The sequence below is a fragment of the Astatotilapia calliptera genome, chromosome 1 (genome assembly GCF_964374335.1).
Source record: "Astatotilapia calliptera chromosome 1, fAstCal68.1, whole genome shotgun sequence".
Classification (NCBI taxonomy): domain Eukaryota; kingdom Metazoa; phylum Chordata; class Actinopteri; order Cichliformes; family Cichlidae; genus Astatotilapia; species Astatotilapia calliptera.
The window spans coordinates 38641984-38665213 of record NC_137422.1 but is presented as its reverse complement, the minus strand read 5'-3'; the positions used below and the strand labels follow the sequence as shown (position 1 = coordinate 38665213).

Genomic DNA, 23230 nt, shown 5'->3' with positions numbered 1-23230 from the left:
GTACCCCCTGATCCAAACCCCGAAAACCAACCCAGCATTTGGGGCAAAAAAAGAAAAAGTTCCCGTTAACACTAGGGCTGCCACAAACGATTATTTTGATAGTCGACTAGTCACCGATTATTTTTGCGATTAGTCGACTAATCAGATCATCATCCATTGGACGTACAGCGTACAGCTTATTGCACCAGCAGCATCTGGTCTTATATAACTATCATTAGCTTACAGCTTTAAGTGTTCAAGGTATGTGCTAACTAAAAATAAAGACAAGATGGTAGTTTATTAATTTTTAATGAAATTTGCAGATTGTTTCGGTGAAGTTTAATAAACTCCTTGCTTTCTAAAATATAACAGGACACCGGAGTATATTCTCCAGCGTCTCACACTTCTGATAATCAGCTGTCTGCTTGACAGTTTTAGCTGTGCAAAAACTATAACTTTAATCTCAGCCAAACCGATTTACTCAGGAACAAATAAAATACTAAAGAAAGCCAAACAATAACATTTTGAAGTTATCTAAGTGACTTATATATATGTTTAACCTGACTAGCGAAAGACGGCGGTGGGTTTGAAAACGATTTGCCGGGAGTCCGGTGTTCTCACGGCTCTAGTGACCTAGCCCCCGGCTAGCTAACGAGCTAGTGGGTAACAGACGTCTCCGAAAACGTCGGAGCGCTTTTGAAAATATGTGGTGTCCTGATAAACTGAGCAGATATTTGAGGTTTACACAGCTACATTCTTGCCTGAACATATGTTAAACGTTTATATTGTGACCAAGAAAGAATAATAAGAGTAAAGTTAAAACTAACTAGCTGCCGCCATTGTTGACAACTGCGCTATGAATTCTGGGACACAGCTTCTTCTTCTTCGGGGTTTAACGGCAGCTGGCATCCTTGTACATGCAGTGCTGCCATCTTCTGTTTCAGTCCGTTATTACACTCTTAAATCCTACTACTCATTCCTGCGTCCTTTGTGATCTTACAAAGCTTCAAACGATGCGTCGACTATTAAATTAGTCGTCGACGATTTTAATAGTCGACATAATCGTGACTAGTCGACTAATCGTGGCAGCCCTAGTTAACACACACACTAAAAATTATTTCAGTTTTTCCCCAAAAGCCTTTTTATTTTTCTCAAACAGTGGGGTTAGGGTTACTCCTCGTCATTGATGCCTTGGACCTCACACGGGTTAAATTGAGATATAAAGATCAGCGGATGTGTTCAGGCTCTTCCTGCGACACCGTCTTTTTACCCAGCAGACCCTTGACAAGCCCAAACGCCTCTGATTTACAGAGCCTTGAAGCTCTGCAGGAATGTTTGAGGCACTCAGATAATGGACTCGCACTGATGGAGGTTACAGACAGAAAACAAGGTGTGGTCATGGATCGTTGACATTCTTACAACAAACATGTCACAGATAAGCCTCAGTGTAATTCAAGATAATTAGTTTGGGTGATTTAAAAAAAAAAAAAAAGATTTCATGACATGAGATTTGGTAATACTTCTTAAAACGGTTAAAGAAATCCGCTTCCAGTAAACAGGATTTGATGGAAGAGGTTTCCATGAGCGGGCTGCTCATCTTGCGTATCGGGTTTAACACACTGACCCAGTGGGCTTCACTTCACCGCCTGATGGAAGCTGTTTTTCACGCTGCCTCTCGGGTCAGATGTCAGAGGAAAAAAGCTCAGCCTTTGAACCTGCAGGCTGCAGCTCAGCCGGAAATGTTTTTATCTCTTGGGACTCGTCAGCGATAGGAAGTGGTCGTCGTCCGCGGTGTTGAGTGCTGCGTTGTTGGGATGGACCCGCGGCGATGCGCTTCGGAGGAGGCAGCACAAAGAGCCAGTGTTCCTGCAGGTCCTCACCGTACCTCAGCACCCTGTCATCTTCCTGCCCCAGCCTGCCTGAAACATGAAGCCTCTTCCCCCTCCTTTCACCCTCAACTCCGTCTGGGAAAACACCCCTCCACCGAAGAACACGCTACCTGAATATAACACCCGTAAAATAAGATTCCCCCCCAGGCCAATAAATTCTCTGACCTACTTCAGTGTGAGGTGAATCCTGCCACACATGCAGAGAGCTTCAGGGTCCCTCATGTGGGATATTAGATCCATTTCATTGTTTTCCACTTACAAACTTTACATGGGTGGTCCACTGCACTATAATTCCCTACTCGTTTTAGCATTTTTGTCTTCATCTTATTATCTTCATTCATCATGCAGGATCCAAACAACACTTGATTAAAAAGTTCAGTCACAGCTGAGCAGCCGGTCCCAGCTTTTTCTTGTCGTGCATTTTCTCTAAAGGCTCTGTGGCAGGTTGCTGTCGTGGCAGTTCATGATATCATTCAGCTGCCCAGAGAGGATGCTGATCATCCTGACAGACTCCAACTCCACCACTTTGGACTGCAGCTGGTGATTCTAGGCCTGTGTCTGCTCTCATATTCGCTATCACTTATGAATGATCGTAGGTGTTTTTTGTTTTGTTTTTTTGTTTTTTTTCATATGGATCCTATGTGTTGGAATTTCTTTTAAGAAAAAATTAAATGGTAAATTGAATGTATGTTTGATACTTGATAATGTATATCAAGTATCAAACTTTTTAAACTTCTTTTTAATGACTTTTTACAACCTGTTTTTATAAATGTCAGACTGGTGTAATCAGACTTCAACTGCATTACAGATGTAATCAGTCATAATAATGTTATGTATGTATAATGATGAATAACAGTGCTGAGGCAGAGATGAGTCTGCAGCATGCACAGAGGTAAACGTAGGAGTTGGAGTTACAATCGGTGCATCAGTTGAGTCCTCCGCCAATTTAATGTAAACAGAAGGCGATAAAGTGAGCATGACTGCTTTTCTGGTCTGTAACTGGGCAACTTTAAACAGCCCACATGAAGGCGTTTATGGTGGTATTTACAGTAGCTGCAGCTTTAATGCTGAGCGCAAACGTCTCACGGCTGTCCTAGACCCACTCCTTACATGACTTTATTTAAACCAGCTGGTTTGTCGAGGATTCTTGTGTTCAGTGAAGTTATTTACAAAAGAAAAAAACCCCTTTTGTGTTGTTTTTTTTTTTGTTAATATGTTTCTTCTCTGTTATATCAGGTTAAATCCACTCAGATTATGTATCTGTGGACTTGTTTGGTGACTTTTTACCTTTGAGGTGACAGAATTATGACTAGGTGATAATTTGTCTTTAAGATGGACAGATGTGGCTGAAACCGTTTTGGGTCAGTGTGTTATGAAGAACTGTTGGCAGCTTGTTGCAGGCATCTTTGAGTTAACAAAGTCAAAGATGGTGGAAGCACCTGCAGAAATCTGCAGTAGCAGATTAATGGAGTTCAGAAATCTGCTGCTTCTCTGCACTGGAGTTGAAACACATTCAGAATTCACTGAAGGTCGTTTGAGGGAAAACATATTGTCGGCGCATCAGAGAGAGGCTTTCAATTAATCTGCATTGTTTCTGTTTACAGTCCTACCTGCTGCCACTTGAACGTAAGCCGCCCCATCCTGCAGACAGACTTCCTTCATGTCCTGTCTGTAGTTTGGGGTTTAAGGGTGCAGCAGTGTTCATCATGCTGCAGGTTGAGCTTCAGTTTTGGCTCAGTTTGCTGCAGTAATAATTAGCATGTGAAGCAAACATGAGGAACACCTTTGATGTGGGATACTGGGGTTTTGTAATGTGATACACAGATGAACCATGAGGTTTCATGCGGTTGTCCACACCAGATCCTAGACCAGCTTCTGTTGTTAAAAGTCACCTCAGGCTGAGTTTGAAGATGAACTGAAATATTTCGCTCTGACTGTGTGCAGGTACTTGGGACAGCTCACTGTTTTTCTGGCTTTTTGATTTTCTCCTCTTGAGGAGAAGATGTTTCTTGCTTTAGACTTTCCCCCGTCGAGTACCCCTGCAGCCCCTCTGATCCTCTCAATGGTCTGAGTTTAGCTCGGCCCTTAAATCAAATCGTGTCCCACAGGGACCGGCCATTACCTCTTTCCCCTATAAAGGGCCTTGAAGTTGGGCTTTTTGTCCTCCCCACTCAGCCAGCTGAGCTCAGCTTATTGAGCTGCCTGTCAGCTCTTCGCTGTGAGAAACTTGCAAATCTAATCTCATGTTTTAGAAACTCTGTGTGTCAAGGTCACGGCTCTACGCTATCGGTCTGAGCGCTGTGGCGCCGGACGCCGAGACGTTTTTGTTCCCCTTCAGGTTTGAGAAAGGTTTGTGTTCATGTGGGATGGATGGTGGCTCAGCTGCTGCCTGGCCTCATGAAGGTGTGAACTCCTGTGAAAACACTCCACAGGAGGCAGAAACAAAGACCACAGGCAGTGTGAAAGCAAAGTGAAAGGAGTGTTTGCTTTGAAGCCGAGGACCTCGCTGACTTTAGCTGATTTTATATCACGTCTTTGCTGCTTCCAGTTTAGTTTTGTTGCTCAGGCTTTGTTAGTCTGAGTTTTGTTTCTTCTTCTCTAGTTCAATAATGTATACTACAATACAAACACACTTTTAGTTCTGAAGAGTCAAACTGAAGACATTTCCTGATAATCTGCATTTCATTACAAGGCTCTTTCAGACATGTTTGCCTCCCATGAATCTGACAGCGTCTGACCTGAGGGATCATCACGGTCACTTTGTTGTGACATTTTATGCTATTATTATTGTGGCAGATTGTGACTGTCAGTTTTAAGTTGCAGCTTCATCAGAACAACCTGAGGTCTTCCTCTTCTTCTTTTCTCTTCCTTTGTGCTACAATCACAAGAAAGAATATTGATGAGATTTTATTGATACCACAATCCCGTAATTGATTTCTCTAATGAATTTTCTATGGGTAAAAAGTAGCCCTGTGCAGGTTTAAAGTGTCAGTGCAGGTGTATTATTCTCTGTCTGAAGGCAGCGAGGAAACGGATTACCAGGTAGGCTTAACTATGAATGCATATGCTCATGACATCATTATTTTGCAATGCACAACTGTGGAGGAAAGTAAACAAAACTTGCCAGTGCTGACAGAGCTGATAATCTAAGGCATGCAGTAGAATCAGCTTGGTTCCATGACTTGGTATCGGTTCTCTAGTTTTATTTTTTCCTCCATTGAGATCAAAATGTTGAAACGGAGCCTTCCTGAATGGTGTCCAGAGCGTGTGAGTTAAACTCTAGGCTGGTGGTCCCATATCCACTTGCATAACAGCATTTCCGTTTGTGTTTTTACCTTTCGTGCTTTTTGAGTGCATGGAAGGTAAAAACAGAGTTCCAGGTCACTGGAAACAGACCAACTGGAAAACTTCTTCCCAGGTGTGAGATCTGTTTGCAGTGCTAACAGGTGTTGAGAGAAGTTTCAGCTTGTGATGTCGGCGTGAGGGACTCTCATTGGCTGTCGGTGCTTAGGAGTAAGCTTTGTTTTGATGCCAGTTTGATTGGAGTGCTGTGGACGACCTGGCAGATCTGCATTTGCTTTTTCAGTAGCTGATTACCAGCTTTCTTGGCCCTTGTTGCCTCCTGTTAACTTCCTGATGCCTTCCCACTTTGAGTCATGTCGGACTCCGGCAGCAGCAGTAGGCCTCGATTGGCTTTTGGAACTTCCTCTGAAGAATTGAACCTGACTTCTTGGACTGTCTGCACCACACAGCAAGCCTTATTATATCTGTCAGAAAATCCCATCAAATAATTCAAATAGTCACTGTTGATTAAAATATTCACCTGTGGTAACCAAGTGGCATTTTACCAATTAGATGGTGACTTTGAATACCTGAGCAGACTCCGAGCCTGAGGCTGAGGGCTTTGATTTCCTCTGTGTGATTGTGGATGTGCATCTGTAGCATTCCTTTCCTATTATCTGTGGATCGCTGCCTGGTACGTCGTCTCATCTGTCATGTTTTCCTCTCATGATGAGTTTACAGCTGGGATTTTCAGAATAAAGGCATGCTCATTCTGTTCATTCTTGCTCATCATTTGCAGATTAGACAATTAAAGTCTCATCTGTCTGATACAATCAGGCAGAGGAGACTTTAATTGTCTTCTACTTTAAACAAGCTGCAACAGGTCACAGCAAACAGAAACAAGTCTCTGAATGAGAAAAAGGCAGTTTGTGGTTAAAGGAAATATTGATGAATGGAGCAGGAGATGAAAAACGACACCGTGGAGCTTCCCGATGCAGACATGCTTTATTATTTTCACACGGGACTTGTGTGACCCGCAGGCCCTGTTAGATTTGTAATCGTTAAGGAAACAGAGGTTGTCTGCATTTGTAATTTCCACATTTCACCAGAGGTCATCAGATAACATGAAGCTGTTGAAAAGGCTTCACAGACCTCTGACGCTGTGCTGTGATGAGGGATGTGGAGCCACAGTGACAGAGGCTGCACATCCCTGTGGGACAATCAAACATCTGTCTAGTTTACCGTGTCGAGGTGTTTTTCTGTTAAGGATCGTCACTGATTTCAAAAGCAGCGTGTTTTGTATCAGGGTGGGCCGTCTGTGGTTAGCCGCATCGCAGCAGCGCAACAGAGGAGAAGGAAAATAGCATCTGATTTTTATCTCCCAGCCACAATCGGCAACATGAACTGCCAGACGTGTGTGTGTCTGTGGTGTGGGTGTTTTTGTTGTGATCAACTGTTGGCTGTGTGTTTCTGCAGAAACCATCTGCACTGAAGGTTTCATAGTGTTCGTCCGGAGTAAGGGAGCCACATCAAATGGATATAAATATGTGAGTGGCATGAGGCTGTTGTTGAACTGTGGTCTTGTGCAAATACAGCTGCAGATATGAGAATATGGATCTTTTTATTTTATGTGCAGAGTGTTGTTTGCATGCAGTGAAGGAGGCCAACACGTACAGTTTTGACAGATTTCTGAGCGCTGTGTACCACGTAAGATTCGAGGTCAGTAAGCACAACCAGAATTCATACATAAGGCACACGGGAAGGGGCACTGTCGATTTTTTTCAGAAAATCAAAGGATTGATTTTAAGTGTGCCTTATTTTCCGAAAAACACGGTAATAACGACGGCCCGCTAGCATGCGCTACCAAAAATAGTGCTTTGGTGCATATCTGACGGACGAACGCCAAACCAGTTTCACACCACTGAAGTTGCAGCATTTTTACAAACCAGTTCTGGTTCATCCGTTTCATACAACCGTCCACTTTCGCCCTTCTCATTCTGCGTCACCGCCATGCTTTTTCCGCCATGTGCGTATGAAAACAAAGGCACCGCGCATGTGTGTTTTACCCATATTCTATCGCGATATTTCATTTTCTTATCGTTGCCTAACGTTATAACGGTATTACCGTGAACGGTATGATATAGCCCAGCCATACTCCAGACTAAGGGCAACTGACGGTCATTTTATTTGTTCCATGTCCAAAAAATGAGAGCAACAGTTGTTACCTTCACTCAGTTTGTAAGTGAACAAACTCACAAATTCAACAGGGATTAAATAATTACTTCCCTCTGCGCACATCACTTCATCCTTTTATTATCATTTCATAGACTTTATTATTGTGGCACAAAACATTGTTTGATGCAAGCAGGACTTAAGAGACCTCGTGCTTTCTTATATATCAACATCACAATGTTCCCTTTCTGCGCCCCTCACATGTGGCTGACTTTGACCAATAGAAGTGCATATCAGGCTTTTCCCTGCAAGGAAATGTAGGAGAAAGGGAAAAATCTCTAGCATTAAAGATACCTTTGAGGTCAGTTTTCTTAATCGGGTGTTTTACTCAATCACTGCCTTGATTGGACAGACTGAGCCTGGTATGAGGTACAGCTTTTTCAGTATCTGGATTGAGCGCGTCTCCGTCGCTGGTTGAATTGGTCTGTGCCGTCAGAAATCTCTACTTTTCCTTTAGCTGACAGCTGGCCTGTCACTGTTCACGTCTCTGGAACGGGGGGGTTAAAAGGTCATATGTCCTGTGGGTCCCTCGCCTATATAGCTCCTCCCTCCCCATGCCATGTTACCATGATTGGTAACTAAAACAGTCATGACCTCTGCTTTGTGGAACCGTGACCCCCTTTTGTGGCTGGGCTGTTTAAACATGTGAACAGTTTCAGCACGCCGCTGACTCCTCCTCCTCCACACCCAACAGGAACTGGTTTGCCGCTGAGCAGTCAGCCGAACAGTTGGAAGGATGAATCATGACCCTCAGGGGAGACACGGGCTGCCACTAACTATTCATAAAACCAGCTGAACCTGAGATATTACATTAGTTTATCTCAGAGGCTCCATCCTGATTATTAAACAGGAGCCCTTTTCTCTTCCATCCACATGCTCATTTAAAAATGGCACCAAGTACTGACAGCAACAGTGAAACTGAAAGAGTAACATCTGAAGAATGAGAGCAAAGCATAACGTGATGGTTGAATGGACATTTCAAATATAGTATGAAGTAGCTACAGAAAAAAGTCTCACAGCAACCAGTAGAGCTGGGCGATAGAACGATAACGATATGTATCGCGATATAACTTTTACTCGATAGAGAAATTAAGCTATCGCGATAGACCTCGCCGCTCTTGTCCTCTTTAAAAAACAAAAAAACAAAAACAAAAAAAAAACAAAAGATCAGCCAATCCAAATTAAGTAGCGCAGAGCCGAACCAATCACAGCCGCAGCGTCACGTCGCGTGACTTGTTACGTACAGCACAAGTGCCAAGCCGCACGTGTGTTTGTTTGGGAAGCAGCCAGCGGGTAATGGAGCCAGCGGGTAATGGAGGAAATGAGTGTGCCGACTAGAAAAATCAACCGAGCGTGACCGAAGAGAAAACAGATGATGGTTCCAACGCCGGAGAGATTGTCGAACGGAAGAGCCATAGAAGTTCCGTAGTGTGAAGGTATTTCGGCTATTTCAAGTCTGACAAAAAACAGAGTAGCTGCACTGTAAATTGTGCCGAAAGCAAGTCTGGAAATACAATAAACTGGTGCATGCGTCACACTGCGCGCCACGTTATTGTTTCGGTGAAATGAATTTCTACAATACTGTTACTGTTAATTCTACTCTCTGCAGTGTTTAAATGCTTACACATACACACAGTTACTGTCCCTCCACACATACGACTCGGTTCTGCTTCTATGCCCCAGCTTTGTTTACTTTTTCCCACCGAGGCTTCTAGACTTCTGATTGGCCAACATTTCTGCACGGTTAGGAATCTAGCGCCACCTGCTGCTTTGGCATGTTCATAGCAGCGTTTTCCTTCATTTCTGCCTTTATGTGTGGACGGGATTATTTTTTAAAACGAAAACGGAAAATCTCCGTTTTCAAAAATACCCGTGTACGTGTGGACGTAGCCTCAGTCTCTGACTGGAAGCGCTAATTCGTCATTCGGCTTTTGTCAGACTAAAGTAACTGTTAAAACTGTTTGAAAAGCTAAGCTATACAACAAGGAGAGATTGAGAATTTCCTTTTAGTTCTCAGTTTATTTGATATTGACAAAAGTTAGTCAGTTTTGTCTGTTCTTCTGTAAAACAAACTAAGATTTATTTTTAGAATTAATATTTTGTTTCTAAGTGGAATTGACAATTTAGTTTGTTTCGTTTGTTCTGTTTTGAAACTTAAACGCTTTAGCGGCTGCCTTTTGTGTAGTTTGCAATATTTGCCTTTATTTATCTGAAAAAGTCTCATGTTCCTTAAGTACATCTACCCTGTTGAACTTATTATGGGAAATAAATATTTAAATAAAAACAAGCTGCTGATTATTTCACATTTTACTTGTGAGCAACGGCACATTTAAATCTTACAAATATAGTTATTTGGCTTATATCGTGATAGATATCGTTATCGCCTGAAATGAAAAAAAAAAACATATCGTGATATGAAAAAATCTCATATCGCCCAGCTCTAGCAACCAGTAATTAGAAACATACCTTAAACACTTAAAGCTGTAAGCTAATGATAGTTATATAAGAGCAGATGCTGCTGGTGCAATAAGCCAGTTTTACGTTCAATGGATGATGATCTGATTAGTCGACTAATCGCAAAAATAATCGGTGACTAGTCGACTATCAAAATAATCGTTTGTGGCAGCCCTATATTTAACACATTTTTCAATAATGAATCATGCTGCTTAACTGTGCGGCACCTCACATTGTGCATTATCAACATTATAGTCCAGACAGATGACGAGCAGTCGTAAATGTTAAAAATGATTTGAAAACATGTTACAACAAAAGATGTTGACGTATTATTAAAATGTGTTAAATTAACATCTGAAAAACTAAAACATTGCGACGGAAAAGTAGAATGATGCAGGCTGTTCAAAAGTTCATGCCAACCATTTCAATAAAAGTTCAAATCTAAAACAATAAATCATCCCGCCATTTTCTTCCTCTTATCTAAAGTCAGGTCGTGGGGGCAGTAGGGAAGCCCAGACTTCCATCTCACCATCTCCTTCTAACGATAACGTTGAGCCTTTCCGAGGCCAGCCTATAAATGTTAGCTCTCCAAATTGCCTTGGTTTCACTCCGGGGCTTCCTACTGGCAGCACATGCCTGGCCGGAACACCTTACCCAGGAGGTGACGGGCTTAGTCCTCTCCTTTTGATGTGGAGGAGTGGTGGCCCTTCCCTGAATGCCTCCCGAATGACTGAACTGCTCACCCGATCGCTAAGGCAGAGCCCATCCACCTTTCGGAGAAAGCTAATTTCCACTACTTGTATCAGAGATATCACTCTAATACTGTTAACAAGAGATCAGACCGAGAATAACAGATTTTTGGCATTTCCCAACAACCATGGACCATCTGGTTGCAGATAGCTGCTTAACATTAAGCATACAATAATGTAGGTGTAATATTTATCCATCCAGCCATTGTTGCCATATGTTCAGGGCTGTCACACTGTGAGAGGCAGGGCATGCTCTGAACAGGTCACCAGACTATCCACTCATCGTTTTTCCCTTACTCTGTTTGGTCACTAACAAGCTGTTAAACTTGAGGGGGCATCACATGATTGGTTAAGTGTAAATATTCCTTATTGGTCCACATATTGCCTGCAGGTTTATGTTTACTGGCTTGCTTACATGCTGTTGCCATTGACAGTGAGTTATTTATAGTGACTTATAGTGTGCTCTATAAAGAATGTGAAGCCCAGCGATTGGCTGGTTGTCAGTAAAATGACGCCTGGTAGTTGATGTCTTTCCTTCAGTTCCTATATCTGCAGTAATAGAGCTCCTGTGGTTTTTCTTCATGCGACCAGCTTTGGACTCCAGTTCCAGCTGGTCGTGGTCTCTGTTGTACAGGCACACTGTCCTCTGTCTTGGTAGCGTGGTGTTATCCAAAGGGGTGGTGAAACGCATGAGGTATGCTGATCAGGTTTGTCTGGTCCCTCCCGTTCCGGTTCACAATACCAAAATAATCTCAGTACAGTAAGCTCAGTAACAGAGTTATCTCTGTTTACTTTGCCTGTTTGATCTCTCCACTGTTCCTACACACCTGGAGCTCGTGAGTCAGACGGCAAACAATTTGTTTAAATCTTGTCTTAAACTCCAGAATTTCACTTTCAGTCCCACGTCGGCCCAATTATTTTAGGCTTTGACCTCCAATATTTCTGCTTGTTTTTCTGTTTCTTCACACTGACACTGAATCCATATCACTGCTCAGCCTGAGGCGCAACACAGGAAGGAGCTTAAACCCACTGGTTTGACCTCTGACCTCCTCCTAATTGGTGTGTTTACGTTGTGAAGTGATCTCAGGAGTGAGACTCTTCTGTTGCTGCACTCCGGATTAGAGGCCGAACTGACTGAAACTCTGTAAATCTGAATGAAAGTAAAAGCAGTGTTTTTATCACAGGACTCTGGTGTGTTGAGGATAATGAAGTTATTATTCAGAGTGGGTGGCCTCTCTCTTTCTCCCATGGGAACCTCTCTCAGCCTGCTTTGATGCGGCCCCCTCCCATCATCCTCCTCACCCTCTCAAAGCAAGCCTGAGCTGCAGTCTTAATACTGTAATCCTCGCTTTTATATACATCGTGATTCCTACAGTCTTTTCATGCCGTTACACAACAGAGTAGGTTTACAGTTTATATCCGCAACATAAAAGATGTGAAGTATGTTTAATGGGTTTACTCCTCCTGGACTGTGTCACTGAGGTTTTCTGGTTCTTGAAACACGTATTAATGCATATTAAGAGTCCTAATGCAGAAAAGGAGAGACCATTAGCTCATCGCACCTCAGAGAAGATGATCTAAACATACGTTAACATACTGGCCTTATTATGATGAGTTAAGAATGTCTATATTTCACATTTTCAAATAGCTCTTACATATGCATGCTGTATTTTCACAGTGCTTTCTTACTTGTAGGCCATAGACAGTATAAGATATGAATGTCGTAAATACGAACTGTCCACGGTTTACAAAACGATCTGAAGTTTGGCGGTGCAGCGATGAATCTGTAAATTTCTGTCGTTGATGAAGCTGCCAGCTTTGTGTCAGTGTCACGTCAGCAGAGACGTCCATCAGTGCCCATTTATTTTCACTCCGGTTGTAACTTTTGGAGCGCTGCTGTGTTTACGATCGGTCTCTGTTTGCATCAGCACTTTAAACTCATGATCGTCCACAACCTGCCGCGGTGCTTTTCAGCAGCACAAAAATCCCCCCCCCGGTCCCCTGTCCCCCTGCACCAGCTGTCATCTGATATCCTGCTGCTAATATTGGCCTCAGTGTTGCATTTGGCTGCCAGTTGTCGCCTGATTCACATCCAGAATATTCAGCCGAGGCTGAAGGGGAACGCTGGCTGAGCAGGACGACACAACTGGAAACTGTTAGTGACATCACCGCAGGGTCAGTTCAACAGGTCTGTGGGCGCTTTGAATACGGCGCAAATACAGCGATAAACAGAAGCGTCAAACTTTACAGTCAGGACAAAGTCAAATAAGGAGAATTTAAACGCTAAAGAAGCTGCTTAGAAAAACAGAAAATAATGTTCAATTTATTTTATTTATTTATTTTTTTGCTGTGATGCAGTGACGTAATCTCTGCATCTGAGACTCATACAGCAGATAAATAAGACTCTGATGTTGATCGTGGTGCTGTCTTACATCACCATCTGTCTGCGCTGTGAAAAAGAAAACACAAACACTCAGTTACACATTCTGTCATATTTGTAGTTTTTACATCTTTCTGATTAAACTATTATGAATTTATTAGCAAATTAGGAATAACCTATGTTGTCAGGACTATATCCATGATTTAGTCAACACTGGTTGTCTTTAAACTGAACTTGGACTTGAGTTCACTGCCGATGTTGTGCTTACATTCAATAGAAAAAGATGCTGGTGCATTAAAAATCATGACATAAGCTTTTGTGACTTAAACAACTGTCACCTGTAAGTCTCCAGTCGTTTAATGCTGGCGCCTGAAGGCACCTGCCTCGTGAGTTCTGCCCTCTGGAGGACAGATGAAGGTAGATTTTCTTTCGCAACTCGGTGTGACTGATGGTATCAGTTTAGTATGAAGACACACTGAAGGCGTCCTTTATCACAGAGACCATGGATGATGCACAAACTCTGTCATGCTGTTATCTGCAGTGATCTGGATTTCTGTAACGGTCCCAGAAATCATCAACAGAATGTGCCGAAGTGTGCAGCTGAGAACGGCGAGCATGTCTCCCATTTTCCCCCTCCCTGCACTGCTACCAGAGACGATCTCAACTGATTTATGTTAAAACTGCTTGATTACAGCAGGAGTCATGCGCTTATTTGGGTCAGTACTTGAATCTGAGTATTCACAAACTTAAACAAGAAGCAGCTTTCACTTAAGAACGGGTTTTACACGAAGCATTTAGAACTTTAAGTGAAATGTGAATGAAAGACGTGTTCATCAGGATGTGACTTTGATCTTGCAATGTGGCGGTTTGTAGCAAAGTGAGAAGTGACTGCTATAAGGGTCAGCACCTCTCAGTCAGAGGCCACATTTCTCTCTTGGAAAATGGTGGATTGCTCCTTCTGGGAATCGAGGAACGTTGCTGCACCAACCAAGGGAGTGCAGGTATCTCTAGAGATGGTGGAGCATGACATGGGTAAGTAGAGGTAGCATGAGGCATTGTACCAGACTGTTGTGGGGAAGAGAAAGTGGAGCCAGTTGATCTTTGTTCCGGCCTTCAACTGTGCTCGTGAGCTGTGGTGGACAAAAGCAGCCAAACTGAGCTCAGCCTTAAATTTTCCAAACAACCCCAACTGGGAGTAAACAACGGGATTGACCTTCAATTCATGAGAGATTACATATCTTGTCTAGTCTGGGAGCAACTTGGATGCCCTGGGAAGAACTGGAAAACATTATTGGGAGGAGATATCTGGAACGTCCTGCTCAGACAGGATAAGGATGGATGGAGGTGAGGATGGTTTTGGACGTGGGTTTGGACTGGACTTGGGCAGCACCGGGCTGCCCCTCCCCCTCTCTCTGTATCTTCCTCTCGCTACACAATGCTGTCAAATAAAGACTTAAAATGCCAAAAATAAACCGGAGAGGGAGAGCTTTTGTAGCAATTATCTTGTTTTCATAACCATCGGATGCCAAAATCGCTCATGACATTAAAATTAGTTGCCCAACCCCAGTCTTATATTAAACTCGCATGCCTCCTTGTAGACTCGGACCAGCTGTTGCCTTTGGTCCCGAAGGCCAGGCGACAGACAGACTCCACTTCAAGCTTCAGCTGATAATCACATGAGCTGCCCTCGTATCCACTTTTAAAGCTTATAAAACAGCTTTTTATGTATTTTACGACAAGTTATGTATCAGTCTCGATTACTGAGTTTCTGTATTTTCTGTTTTATAATGTGCTGCGTTTGTTTAACTTTGCTTGGATGTATAGCTGTAAAGCACTTGGTAAACCTGTTTTTAACTTCATTATAAATACAGTTAATTATCAGGGATGGGCATTTCAGCTATCTGGAACTATTACACTGTTCATTCAAGAACGCGCTCCACCCCAAACCACTCTCCAGTGACGCTGTGCATAGTTCTGTATAGTTGTGCAATTCATCAAAATGTAATCTTGGTTACAATCCTGGTTTCCAGCGACTATGAAAGCAAGACATTTGACATGAAACAATTAAAAGAAGAAAAAAAAGAGAGGCCGTGGCAGGTTTCATTCAACTCATGCCAAAACCTCTTTTTCCTTTATTTTTCTGACACTTGGCACTCCATCCCACCACACTTTACCCTGGTGTGTTGGTGTGTTGAGCTGTGTTAGCGTCACCTTTATTTCCATAGAAACGTCCTTCCTGGCGGTGCTAAAAACACAGGAAAATATGAAAAGGGTTTTCTTTTTTAATATTTAAAACTGAATGCCGATAACTGTCCACTGCAGATCTTTAATGGTCTCTGTTGTGTTACTTCCTCTTCACGGTGAAGAGTTGGTTGAAAATTAGATTTTCTTATCGCTTCCTTGCTGGTTTGTAGCTGCAGGTGCTTCTCAGGTGCTGCACAGCGGCGACCTGCTGCTCCTGGATCGTTAACGACAGGAAAAGGAGGAAAACTGAGCTTATTTGTCTGTGTGAGTGAAGCCGACGCTGAGGGTGGAGCTGCCAGTCAGTGTGCTTCTGCCTGGAATGTTAGACATGTTGAATTAAAGAGGAGGCATGGACGCACGCACCTCAGAGGGCTGTCTGGAGCCAGACGGGGTGCGGATATTTTTACCTGACCAGTCGCCGCTACTTCCAGACCAGTGGATCCAGTTACCGCTGCAGACGGGGCCTCCCAGCCACACCTCCAGGGCCTGCCTTCTGTGCTTGGCCTTAAACATTAATCAAATGTGTCAATTGGAAGCACATGAGTGTGAGAGCAGCTTTACGGACACACGACAGCTGACTGTGGAGGTGCAGCACACTCGCATGACGTGTGGTCATAGCGGGAGAGGAAGCTGCTGTGGTCTCCGAGGCGATCCGATCAGTCCCTTTGATCGGTCTGAACAGATGGGAACAGAGGAGCTGTTGTCTGTTCTGGAATGTGATGCAGAGGTGTGGCGTTTTTAAAGACAACAGCTGGATGTTCTGCAGACACACACTCACATGTTCTCTCCTGTATCCTCTGCAGTTTGGGCTGTTCTACTGCTGATTGTGACACACAGCCCAGCATTAAGGCCACATGAGCTGAAACTGATTATTCTTTAATACCATGAAAGCACCTTTTGTTGGTCTGAGCGGCTCATTATAGAGTGATTTGGTTGAGAGACGTCTTTTATTTTATCAGCAGTATGATAAAATCAGGACAGAGGAGCCAGAGAGGACTTCCTTAAACTAACAAATAAACAAAACAGTCAGTCTGCATCAGATACTGTACTGTACAGCGCACAGTAAAAGTAAACTTGGAAAGAATTAGGCCTGCACATTGTTTTCAGCGTCAGCGCAACTGTTTTATTATCCGTCTCTTAACGCAGGGTAGTGAGTTTGACAAGTGAGTTTGACATTGCTGTTTTGCAATCTCCACCTTTCAGGAAAACATGCCAGCATTGATTGTTTGATAAGCACAGAGGCATAAAATTCAGATGGTGATGACAATTTGTTACCAGCTCTCAACTTCAATCCACAGTTGAGATGTTATCGTGTCGTCTGAAGCTCAGATTAAAGAAGATTGAAACCTTGTGTGTTTAAAGGTTCTTCTGTAGTGTGTCTGATTTTTTTTTTTGGGATCTGAAAATGTGAAACTCTCATTTGTGGCATCTGTTAAAGTGTAGCAGAGCTCTTAGATTTGCCAGCTGAAATAAATTACCTTTGAAGTAAAACGTCTCATACTCTTTGCAGGACTCTGAATCTTTGGACCGGTGCATCCAGTCGGCTCTGGCAGCCCTCTACCCACCCTTCCAAGCCACATCCCCAACTGTCCTCTGTCAGGTCCTCAGCGTTGTGGAGCGCTGTTACCGAGGAGACGGCCTCCGCTACCTCCTCCACTTCCTGCTGCCGGCAAAGCAGTTCTTACAAAACCTCCAGCAGGATGCCTGTGTGAGTATCTCTGCATTTCCCCGAGTAATCTCGTCACACCTTTAAGCGTCCTTAACTTACGCTCAGTGTCTGTTTGTTGTGGATTCCCTCTGCTGTAGTCTGTTGTTACATCAGCTTGGATGGTGAACACAAGAACAGACAGGAATCTCTGCACAGATTATCACTGTTTCTGAATCAAACGACTCACAGAATATTCGTGTCTGTTCCTGCCTGTCGTACGTGTTCGACTCCAAAGCTCACGTGCTCACTGCTGGGCGTTCACGTCCCGTCAGGTTTGGGGAGGCTCTGCTGCTCTCTAGTTTGCGTGTTTTTCTTCGTGATGCAACTTTTGACTGTAAATGAACAGAAAGATGTCAGACTGTTTGAGGGACTCATTAACTGAGCAGCTACAGCAGCCTAAGTGGATACAGATGTGCCACAGCTGCCAAACATGGACTTTTAAGCACTGTTCTCTTGTTAAAAAATATTAATGACAGATCAACCAGTACCTGCCCTTCAAAATAAGCTTTTGTGTTTTTTCACTTTTTGTATTTTTTCACTTTTGTTAATGAGGCTATGCAAAATGTTCCAAGTCACAGGCCCTCAGAATACAGAGGAGTGGGTTTAAAGGAAGTCTCAGGATCACTGCATGATCTGAATAGCGGATGAAGATGCAGAACTTTTAGTTTCCCCTCTAAAGTTTAGTAAACCAAATAAAAGGGACGTGGCATCTTACGCCAGAGAAAATTGTCACAAGCTGAACAGGAGATGGTGCAACAACCTGCAGACAGATCATCCGTGGATCCTCTGTGTCCTTCACGAACTTTGAAAATCTTCAGGGCCTAAAGTTGTTTGATCATCATGTTGAGACTGTTATATACAACAGTGTGGTTTCTTCATTTCACAGTGAAATTCACAAGTTTTAAAATGGAGCTGTTGGAGTGTTTTGACCAGCCACCTGCCCTCCGTGCTCCAGTGCTCGTTTCTGTTCCTCTGTGCCAGGGATGTCCAGTTGATTTTACAACCTGGGCCACATGGAGCCCACTTTCATCTTAAGTGGGTCGGATCAGTGAATCTCTTGTGTGTGGCAGTGAAAAGACGTTTGACTACACATTGCAATTTCAGAATTATGTGTTTTTCTACCTGTTAAAGGAATTTCGCTTCATTAAAGAAAGAAATTCCAAAATTTATCCTCTTCTTCACCTTTTCCAACATGCTCCAGTGGGACAGGTTGGAGTCTGTGCTCCTCATGTTGGACACCCCTGCTCTATGCCATAGATGTTAAATTAGTGCAGGTTTTGCTATTAAAACTATGATGTATCCTGTGATACTGATGCTGAAAGTTAGTAAGATTTTAGCTTTGCATTGTTACACATGGAGAGATGTAGTGGCAACTTATACCCGTGTGCTTTTAGGGCAAGTTATTTGACAATGAAGGTAAACTTTTGCATGATTTCTTTAAAGAGATTAAAGTTATTGTAAGAGATAAATCAGCTGATTCTGAGGGGATCAGGTGGGAACTTTACTCAGATTTAATTGAATCTCTGTGGTTGCTCTGTTCCAATATTTGGAGAAGGTGTTAGTTTGCACCCATACAGATGATATTCTTCAGAACCAGGATTTTAATGACGCTCTGTCTTGACTGGGATGCTCTCTTCTCTCCTCAGCTGCAGTACTGTGGTTTCCTGTTTCGTCATGAAGGCTGGCCTTTGTGCATCCACGAGAAGGTAGTCGTTCAGCTCAGTCATCTGGACCCACGCCTCCTCCGTCCAGGAGACTTCTACCTGCTGGTTTCTCCTTCTGCAGCCCCACCCCCTCCTCGAGCACACAGGGCCTCCTGGAGGGGCGACATCCCGTTAAAACCGCGCCTGCTCCTGTGCAGCAAGTCGGCCGGCAGCCATCATGTGGAGCAGCAGGAGGTGTCTGGCGTAGCTCTGCAGTCGCTCTTTAGCATGGCCTGGTTAGACTCCGTCAACAGGGAGAGGGAGCAGCGCGGAGCATCCAGGTTGGAGCGCTGCCTCCTCTCCGCCCACGGAGACGTCTTTAGGGTCCCCTGGGAGGATCTGGTCTACCCACAATTCATCAGTCGGCCCTGTGCTGCTCCGAAGGAGGACCAGGACCCCTCCATTAAGGGCAAAGATGTGGCAATCAAGACATCATCTGACAACAACAGAGAAGCAACCTCTTCAAGTGATGTGAAGCACCTCCCATCTTCGCCTAAAACCGACCAATCACCAGCAAATAGCGGGGGCGAGGACTCGGAGGGGGAGTACGTGGAGCTGACGGAGCTCCCGCTTCCTCGCTTCTCCCCACAGAAAGGCTCTTTAACCCAGTCCATCAGCCTGCAGCACCGAGCCAGGACAAGTACACATACCACCACACACACACTGTCTGCTGCTACCGCACACACTCCTCAAACCACCAACATACACTCTGCTGCTTCCACACTCACTGCTCACGCACACAGCAACTTCCCGCAGCCCTGTGAGGATGCAACCTGCAGGCTCATGGAAGAGAGCATCCACCAGGACCACTGTGAAGCTGTGGTCCCGACCCCTTTCTCCTCCTCTGCCCCTCCTGAAGTCACAGGAACATCCATCTGTGAATCGGAAGAAACAAAAGGTACTGACACAGGCACAAATCTGAACACTAAACCTGAAACCTGCACAGAAATGAGCGTGGAGGAGGGGGGGGAGGAGCAAAGTAACAAGGAGGAAGCTGTAATTTCAGCTGCTGAGGAAGAAGAGGAGGTGCCAAAGGAGGAAGAGTTCCCAAGTGATGAGGAGGAAGCTGAAAGTGAAGATACAGAGGGAGATGGAGAAGACGAGTTGAATGAAGATGGAGAAGATGAGGTAGAAGAAGGCCCAGAGGAAGTAGAGGTCGAGGAGGAGATACAGGTTGTGATTGTGCAACAAAGTAAAGAAAGAAATGAGGATGAGGAAATGGTGACAGAAGATGCAAGAGGAGGAGAGACAGAAGAAGAAAAGGGATGTGGAGAGGTTCACACAGATAAAGACTCTTATTTTGAAAGTAACGCACAACAAAAGCAATCTGAAAACTTTTATTTAAAAAATAACACACAACAAGCACACTCCATCGACTCGGTAACAGAAACAGATTATAAAGACTCTTATTCTGAAAATAACACAAAACAGAAACACTGGCAGGGCTCTTATTCTGAAAGCAAAACTACAGAACCATACTACGAGGAGTCTTATTCTGAAAACATAAAACCAGTGAAAACCTCAAATTCTGAAAGTGATGCACAGCAATCGCACTCCAGTAACTCTTGCTTTGAAAATTGCAAAACACAAATACATTCTGAGGAATCTTATTCTGAAAGAATAGCTACAGAATCATATTGCAAGGACTGTTATCCTGAAAATAACAAACAACCACTACACACTGAGCACTCTTATTCTGAAAACACAGCACCAGAAACGCACTCTGTGGACTATTCGGAAAACATAAAAAACGTAGACTCAGAAACCTTATATCCTGAAAATGCCACACAGCGTGCACACGCTGTTGACTCTTATTTTGAAAGCAACAAACCACAAAGTAAATCTGAGCAGTCTTATTTTGAAAACATAGCTACAGAGTCACGTTGCGAGGACTGTTATCCTGAAAATAACAAACAACCACACATTCAGGACTCTTATTCTGAAAACACAGTACTAGAAACATACTCGGTGGACTCTCATTCTGAAAACACAGTACGAGAAGCACATTACAAAGACTCTTATTCTGAAAGTGACACTAAACAGACAGACTCCAGTGACTTTAATTCTGAAAATAACAAGCAAGAGATGGCAAGAGACTCTTATTCTGAAAGCAACATAAAAGAAACAGACACTGAGGGCTCGTATTCTGAAAACACAGCACCAGAAACGCACTTTGCGGACTATTATTCTGAAAGTACAGCGAGAGAACGACACGCTGACTCAGAAAAAAATAAACAGCGTCACACTGAGTGCTGTTATTTTGAAAAAACAGCAACAGAACCATATTACAAGGACTCTTATTCTGAAAAACAGACACAGCACACATGCTCTGAAGGGCCCAGCACAGGATACAAGCAGATCAAGGATTTGTTTTCTGAAAACAGCACACATCTAACACAACACAGGGACTCTTATTGTGAAAGCAACACACTGCAAACACATCAAGGAACTTTTAATTCTGAAAAAGAAACACAACCTCAGAGCTCTTCTGAAAATAATACAGAAGACTCTCACTTAGCAAGCACATATTCTGAAAGTACACCTGACCCTGGGGACTCTTATTCTAAAAACAAAGCACATTGCGATGACTTTTATTCTGAAAGCAGTGCACTTCAGGGACCCACAGAAGAATCTGATCAATCCAGTACTGGTGAGAATAATGCGGAGGAGTGTAAAACACTGCACTGCGTCTCCACACCAGCAGCACATCAAAACTTGCTTCCGACAAAAGCTGAGGAGTCCAACAGTGGACAGGAAGTCCAAAAAGAAGAGGAGCGGTGGAGCTGTGAGGAGGCTGCTGGAGCTTCAGAGTGTCACACTGAAGGTACATGAACCCGTTTCTCCTCCTCAGTACATTTTCCTCTCCTGCTTTTCCTCCCACAGACCATCAGACTCACTCTTTCTCCTCCTTTATCACATCCTCCTCCTCCTCATTGGCTGAGTGGTTCTTCCTTTGCATCTCTTTCACTAAAACTACCCTCGACTTCACCTCCTGTTTTAACTCACCTGTGTGGCTGCAGGAGCAGCTTGTGAACGAGTCTGTGTCAGGTTTTCAGTTTTTTCTATAAAATCTCAATTTCACACGACTGCGTTGATCATTTAAAGGACCATTCACTTTTTTTTTCGGCCTGCTCTGCCTCTGTTACCCAAGAGCAGACAGGAAGTTGTGTGCCTTGTGCTCTCGCTCCAGGCTCCATTAAGGGGAATTCTCTGCAGTGTCTTTCAGTTCAGAGAAAGCTGAACGTCTCATCCCTCCGGTTGTTTAACAAATAGTAAAATATGCAGATTTATCACGATGTGTTCAGATGCAGCAGAGTCTTGATGACCTCAAGCTTTTGAACTAAAAAACGACTCTGTGCATCGTAATGTAAACAAATCACCCAGAATACCTAAAACAGTAAGAGGTCAGTTTCTGCTGCCCTGAGCGCTGCCTTATAGGCTCCAACACTTGACAGTAACATACTGAGTAAGGATGCACAGGTGATATATTTGTTTACTGAACAAAATCACGGAAGCCTGGATAGATCTCATGCAGAGGAAGCATAACCACAGGAACTGCTGAGATCCTCTGTCTTCATGTTAGGTTTGGTGAGAGTGCGTGTCAGGGAGTCTACGTTGTCTGTGTGTATCAGCACGTAACTTTTTTGCTCTATAGATTTATTTTGTTTTGTAATTTGAGTTTGGTCAATTTGGTTAGTTCAGACATGAACGTCATGAAAACTTTGTTTTGTTTTGTTTAGTAGCTGCATGATTTATTTATATTTATATTATTGTACTTAAGTTTTTCCACACTTTTAATATTTGTACACTTTTCTGCTTTTCATTATAGCACCCCCTGTGGGTTATACCCCACAGCACAGGGGTTGTTTCCCACCTGCGACTGACTTGCACTTTGTGAAACCCTGATGAAGCCTTGGACTCTGAGAATTAACTGAAAACATTCTCTCTTTATTTAAAATCAAAATTATATCATCCAGTGGGACCTAATAGATGGCTTTAAAAAAAAGTGTAAAATTATGAATTACTTTATTGGTCAATAAAATCCCCTGCTGTTCCTGTTGCAGTGACGCCAGCGATAGTCTATGAAAGATGAAGGCATTTCTAGTTTTGTGGATTTAGAAACTCTACAGGTGAAGCCTCCATGCCTGTCCAGTAGTGTGGAAAAACTGAGATCTGCTGCTGGAGTTTGTTGTTTATCTTAAGATGTTACAGACTGTTTATCATCTGCTTTTCTTCGAGTTCACTAAATGAGAAAAATGAGAAAAAAAAAGAGATGATACCTTCTGTTAAATGTTAAAGGAGTGAGGTGAGGGGCGTACGTCACTTCAGTTTCAGCTTATTTACAACATCTTGACTTAAGTGAACAAAAAACTGAAAACTGAAGAAGGGAATGATTTTGGTTGTGCTTGAGATCAAATTCAGCTCTTTGTGGACGGTGAAGGAGTTTGACACTCGTGGTTTAAAGTCTTCAGGCAGTGTGTGTGCGTGCGTGCGTGCGTGCGTGCGTGCGTGCGTGCACTGTTGTATTTGTGTCCTCAGACGTGGAGACCTTGACAGTGAGGACACTTTTGTCTGGTTCTTAGCTGTTTTGCTGTTTTGAGGTTAACGGT

The 23230-nt window shown here is 43.4% G+C and overlaps 1 protein-coding gene across 4 annotated transcripts in view; it reads left to right on the top strand.

The window, feature by feature from the left end:
- Positions 1–23230, top strand: part of plekhg4 (pleckstrin homology domain containing, family G (with RhoGef domain) member 4) — a 65404-nt gene that overhangs the window by 24801 nt on the left and 17373 nt on the right. For 3 of the 4 annotated variants that reach the window (XM_080300769.1, XM_026176094.2, XM_026176103.2), the window contains exons 2-3: positions 16720–16917; positions 18564–21444. In XM_080300769.1, the coding sequence (XP_080156895.1) occupies positions 18849–21444 (2596 nt within the window). In that variant the 5' untranslated portion in view covers positions 16720–16917; positions 18564–18848. The remainder of the gene's footprint in view (positions 1–16719; positions 16918–18563; positions 21445–23230) is intronic. The other variant, XM_080300770.1, reaches the window with a different exon arrangement.